The sequence below is a fragment of the Psammomys obesus genome, unplaced genomic scaffold (assembly GCF_907164565.1).
Source record: "Psammomys obesus unplaced genomic scaffold, mPsaObe1.curated_primary_1811, whole genome shotgun sequence".
NCBI classification, from domain to species: domain Eukaryota; kingdom Metazoa; phylum Chordata; class Mammalia; order Rodentia; family Muridae; genus Psammomys; species Psammomys obesus.
In genome coordinates, this window is record NW_026596079.1 from 2,001,485 (window position 1) to 2,006,743 (window position 5,259).

The following is a 5,259-nucleotide window of genomic DNA, read 5'->3' on the forward strand; positions in this document are numbered from 1 at the left end:
AGGTTCTTGCCCACCATGTGTCTGTGGGCCCCTGCAGGCTTCTTCTGTTGTGGGCAGTGATATGTCCCCGGGTAACATCAGAGCACAGGAGACCCAGACCCATGTATCCAGACTGGAGTAAGCCGAGAAGGATGCCCTCCCCCACTGCACCACAGCGCTGTTGCCAGGGAATCGGAAGGGCCTCCCTCTAGAGGGAATCTCAGCTTCCGGAGCCCCATTCCTTATATGGTATCTCGCTTTCCTCTGCCAGCTCCTGTTCCTCTTCCCTTCCTCCTCCTGCTCCCGCCCTCCTTCCTCCAGTCTAACCTCTTAGAAGTCTTGAAGCTTCTGGCCCAGTTCTAGCCGTGTCCTGGGGGTTCAGGGTTCAGCAATGTTACCCGCACCTGCCGCTACCCCTATTCCTTAGCCCAGTGTCTGGGCAGGCTCAAGTGATACATCCACTTCGGGGCACTGCAGTCCTGTTCAGCCACTGGTGTACCGACAGGGTCACTCAGTCTTCACAAACACACCAACGCAGGGGCCCAGAAAAACCTTGCCCAAGTGGAGTTCCCTAACAGTGTTGGACCAGGCTAGAACCTGGACTTAAGACTATTGGGGTGAGGTTTGGCAGGAGTTCTCTCTCTCTCTCTCTCTCTCTCTCTCTCTCTCTCTCTCTCTCTCGCCACTAACCAAAGGCAGCTGAAGATGGATGGGTCTGGAGGAAGAGGTTCCTTCCAGGCTCTTCTGAGGTTGTATACTGTGTGGTCAGGTTGGGCAAGGGTCAGGGTGGGCACACCAACCATCCAGAGGGGTGTGCTGCTCCCCAGGAAAAGAGATCATGAGACCCTGAGAGCAAACAGCAGGTAATAACCTGCCTTAGCCTCATTAGAGGAGGGTATCTCTGGTCCCCTTGGTCCCTCCTGTCCCGGTGGGAGGCGCGCAGCAGAGCAGATTAGTCACCCGGGATGTGAAGGGGCGGGTCCTTGCGGGCAACCGCGGGAGAGAAGCGAGTAGGCGCGGAGGAGGCGGGGCCTGCGGCAGGAGAGGGCGCGGGCGGGCGCTGGCGCGGAGCCTGGGCGCGGCCAATGGGAGCCAGGGCCCGGCGAGCTGCCGCCCACGGGCCCCGCGCAGCATAAAAAGCCGCCGCTGGCGGCTCCAGCGCAGTGCTCGGGCGAGTAGTCCTACGGCAGCCGCGGTCCCTGGGCCTCAGCAGCTTCAGCGGGAGAGCGCCTGCCACACTCGCTGAGCTCTGCGGACCACTGCGCACTTGCCATCGCCGCTTCGCGCCCGCTGCAGCCGCCGGCTCTGCTTCCTTCCCGCTTCTGCCTCCGAGGAGTTCTTAGCCTGTCCGGAACCGCAGTACCGACGAGCAGATGGAGCTGGACCATATGACGACCGGCGGCCTCCACGCCTACCCTGCCCCTCGGGGTGGGCCGGCCGCCAAGCCCAATGTGATCCTGCAGATTGGTAAGTGCCGAGCTGAGATGCTGGAGCACGTGCGGAGGACCCACCGGCACCTGCTGACCGAAGTGTCCAAGCAGGTGGAGCGAGAGCTGAAAGGGTTGCACAGGTCGGTGGGCAAGCTGGAGAACAACTTGGACGGCTATGTGCCCACCGGCGACTCACAGCGCTGGAAAAAGTCCATCAAGGCCTGCCTGTGCCGCTGCCAGGAGACCATCGCCAACCTGGAGCGCTGGGTCAAGCGTGAGATGCACGTGTGGAGGGAGGTCTTCTACCGTCTGGAGAGGTGGGCCGACCGCCTGGAGTCCATGGGCGGCAAGTACCCGGTGGGTAGCGAGCCAGCTCGCCACACCGTCTCTGTAGGTGTGGGGGGTCCAGAGCCCTACTGCCAGGAAGCTGATGGCTACGACTACACTGTTAGCCCCTACGCCATCACCCCGCCGCCTGCCGCGGGAGAGCTTCCTGAACAGGAGTCAGTTGAGGCCCAGCAGTACCAGTCTTGGGGGCCAGGTGAAGATGGGCAGCCAAGCCCTGGGGTGGATACACAGATCTTCGAGGACCCACGGGAGTTCCTGAGGCACCTGGAAGAGTACCTGCGGCAGGTGGGTGGCTCTGAAGAATACTGGCTGTCCCAGATCCAGAACCACATGAATGGGCCAGCCAAGAAGTGGTGGGAGTTCAAGCAGGGCTCCGTCAAGAACTGGGTGGAGTTCAAGAAGGAGTTTCTGCAGTACAGCGAGGGCACTCTCTCCCGGGAAGCCATCCAGCGGGAGCTGGACCTGCCGCAGAAGCAGGGTGAGCCGCTTGACCAGTTCCTCTGGCGCAAGCGGGACCTGTACCAGACACTGTATGTGGACGCTGACGAGGAGGAGATCATCCAGTATGTGGTGGGCACCCTGCAGCCCAAGCTCAAGCGCTTTCTGCGCCACCCGCTCCCCAAGACCCTTGAGCAGCTCATTCAGAGGGGCATGGAAGTGCAGGACGGCCTGGAGCAGGCAGCCGAGCCTTCTGGCACCCCGCTGGCCACGGAAGATGAGACTGAGGCCCTCACCCCTGCTCTCACCAGCGAGTCAGTAGCCAGTGACCGGACCCAGCCTGAATAGAGGGGCTAGCCCCAGGGTCCCCAGCCTGTCTGCCACACCCAGCCTGTGGCTTTTGCCAAGTAGGACTTGAGCTGGGGCTGACTCCCAAAGGGATGCTCTGTCCAGCCAGACATCTACTCACCCATTGGCCTGACTCACAAGACAACTGCCACACAGCCATGCTACATGGATCGAACCTCAAGAAGACCGTCTCCCACAGGGCTCCCACCCACCACCTGCCCCTCACCTGTCTACCATGACCCTGGCCCCAGCCCCACTGGCCTCCCTCACCCGCTACACTCTCAGACCATCACAGAACACCTTTGGCTTCCTTGTTCTGCTCCAGTGCCCGGGGACCCTTTGGGTAATCAGAAAACCCAAGTGTCCGAAGGCAAAGAGCAGTAGGCACCACACCCCGGGGGCATCCCAGGGCAGATGCTAAAGCAGAATCAGAGGTGCTGAGGGAACTTCAACTTCCGGGGATGCAGCCCGCTCCTGCAGACACAGCAGACCCAGCTGACACCCCAGCTGCCTCTCAGAGCGACTGGCCAGACTTGGGCAGCCTAGCTCCCCTCCCTGGGGTAAGCTGAAGCCGCAAATGCAGCTGAAGCAGCAGACCTGGCATCCTGGCACCTCCTGGCCCCCAGGTGAGCCCTGCCCCATGTATCTTAAGGGTTGGGGCCAGAACTAAGCCCACTTTCCAGGAAGCCTTCAGGGCTTTCCTAGCAAATCAGCTACAGGGATGGAGTGCAGCGGCCTCAGGGTGGGTGCCATTGTAGTGGGCACTGGGACTCCATGGACCAGCGAGGGGGCTGAGGTGGGGGAAACACTGGGAGAGTTTGCTAAGCCAGCTCACAGGGACCCTGTGATTTCTCTCCTCAGCAGTGATTCATACCAGCGGAAAAAAAAAAAAAAAGCAGAGCTCAGTTCCGTGACTCAGCCATGGCAGGCGGAGGGTCCAAGAGGAGCTGAGTCCTCACACCCAGCTGAGGCAGCAGCTGGAACCATCAGAGCCAGGAGGATGACACCAGGTAAGAGCGTCTTGCCTCCTGTCCCGATCAAGCCCCACTCTCCAGATCTCTGGATTATCTGAGAAGTCCCGTTGGGCCCCAGGGGCACCAGCTGGGAGCAGGGTAACCTACTCTTGCTCCCAGATCTCGGGGTGAGAAGTCCTCTAACCAGCCTGCTGTTTGCTGTCTCCTGCAGGTCTCAAGGCTGCTGAGAAGTCTTTCCTGCCATGTCTGGAATGGGCACCACCACAGCACCAGCACCATCCCCTCCTCTCTTGAAGCTGCCTACACAGAAGCTCCAAGACACTTTCAAGGCAGAGAAAACATGATTACAGAGAGGAGGTGCCTGGCAGAGGGCAGCGCCCCAGCTCAGCCCGAGAGCTGGAGGTGAAGACAGGCCAGCGTGAAGTCAGGGTCTGCCATAATGCCCACCCGCTGGCCACTAGCTGCCCGCCATGAGCCACTGCAGCTTGAGCAGGGTCTGCCTGCACCCCTGGCCCTGGCCCTCTTAGCACAGAGCCCAGCTCGCTGCGTGGCCATTGGCCCTCGCCAGAACCTTGCAGGATCCTTAAGGCTTGGGCGCTGGCCTAGGCCTGTCCTTTCCTGCTGTGCCCTGCCTGTCGGTCTAAGCCCAGACCAAGGAGATCCCAGGCCTTGGTTCCTGGGCTGTTCCAGGCACTTCACTGACCTTCCCTGCTGTTGCCCAGATGAACCTCTCCATGCCCCAGCACCAACCACCTCGTGCTGGTAGCTGCTTGTGTCTGCAGTCCGAGTAGGCCTTGTTGGAGTTCCTCTGTCTGCCCGGTCCACTGGTGTTCTGTGACCAGTTCTGATATTCTGAGAGATCCTCTGCCCTGTGCCCCTGCCAGTTCCCACAGGTTTATTTTTGCACATAAGCCATGACCCATATTCATTTGGCTGGCATAGGGTGTAGAGAGGTCCTGAGGACTAGGGAGACCCTGGAGTTGTCAAAGAGAGTGTGGCTATCCCCTATTCCCACCAAGCCTTGAATATCCAGCCAGGCCATTTGCCCATACCATCTTACCTCGAAGACAGACATATATATCTATAAATATAAGATTTTGTTAATAAAACTATGAAATTTCTTGGAGTGTGTGCCATTTCTCTAGGGTGTGGGCTGGGCTGAAGAAGGACCTCAGAGGAGTCACTGATGGTGACTGTTCAAAGAGGTGGGAAACACTGCTTTTGGACCACAGAGAAAATTCCAAGTCTGCAGCCCTTGGCCTGAAATGCCCTCAGTGGGTCTCCAGAGGCCAACCCCAAGGCCTTGAGGTCTGGCTCTGCCCTGGCTCCTGACCAGTACGGTTTGTTAACCCTGAGCCAGGAACAGGCCCTTCAATCACCCTACTGGAATGAAAGATGTGCTGCAAGGGATCTCTTCCCCAGAGCTAGGCTCATCCAGACTGCTCAGCCTGGAGTGCGGGGACAGGGTCATCCCCTGTCCAAAGACGCTGCCATCCCTCTGTGCCTTCGGTTATCTTATCTGCAAAATGAGAAACCATCTCTTAAGTGTATCCAGGCCTGGGCTCAAGACCTTGGAAATAACCTTTTCAAGGTCACCTCTGTACAGTGTCAGGTTACTGAGAGGGAGGAGAGGTAGACAAGGGGTTCAAACCCCCTACCAGCCAGACCTCAGAGAGTAGGGCCAGCAGGAGACAGGGAGAGAATGGTGGATAGGAACTATCTGATAGGCCATAGCATCCTAG

The 5,259-nt window shown here is 59.1% G+C and overlaps 1 protein-coding gene across 1 annotated transcript; it reads left to right on the forward strand.

Moving 5' to 3' along the window:
- The first annotated feature begins 1,169 nt into the window (after positions 1-1,169).
- Arc (activity regulated cytoskeleton associated protein) lies at positions 1,170-4,621 on the forward strand. The gene is made up of 3 exons (XM_055626495.1): positions 1,170-3,169; positions 3,405-3,553; positions 3,729-4,621. The coding sequence occupies exon 1, from the start codon at positions 1,353-1,355 to the stop codon at positions 2,541-2,543; it is 1,191 nt and encodes a 396-aa protein (XP_055482470.1). The 5' UTR covers positions 1,170-1,352; the 3' UTR covers positions 2,544-3,169; positions 3,405-3,553; positions 3,729-4,621.
- Positions 4,622-5,259: the final 638 nt, after the last annotated feature.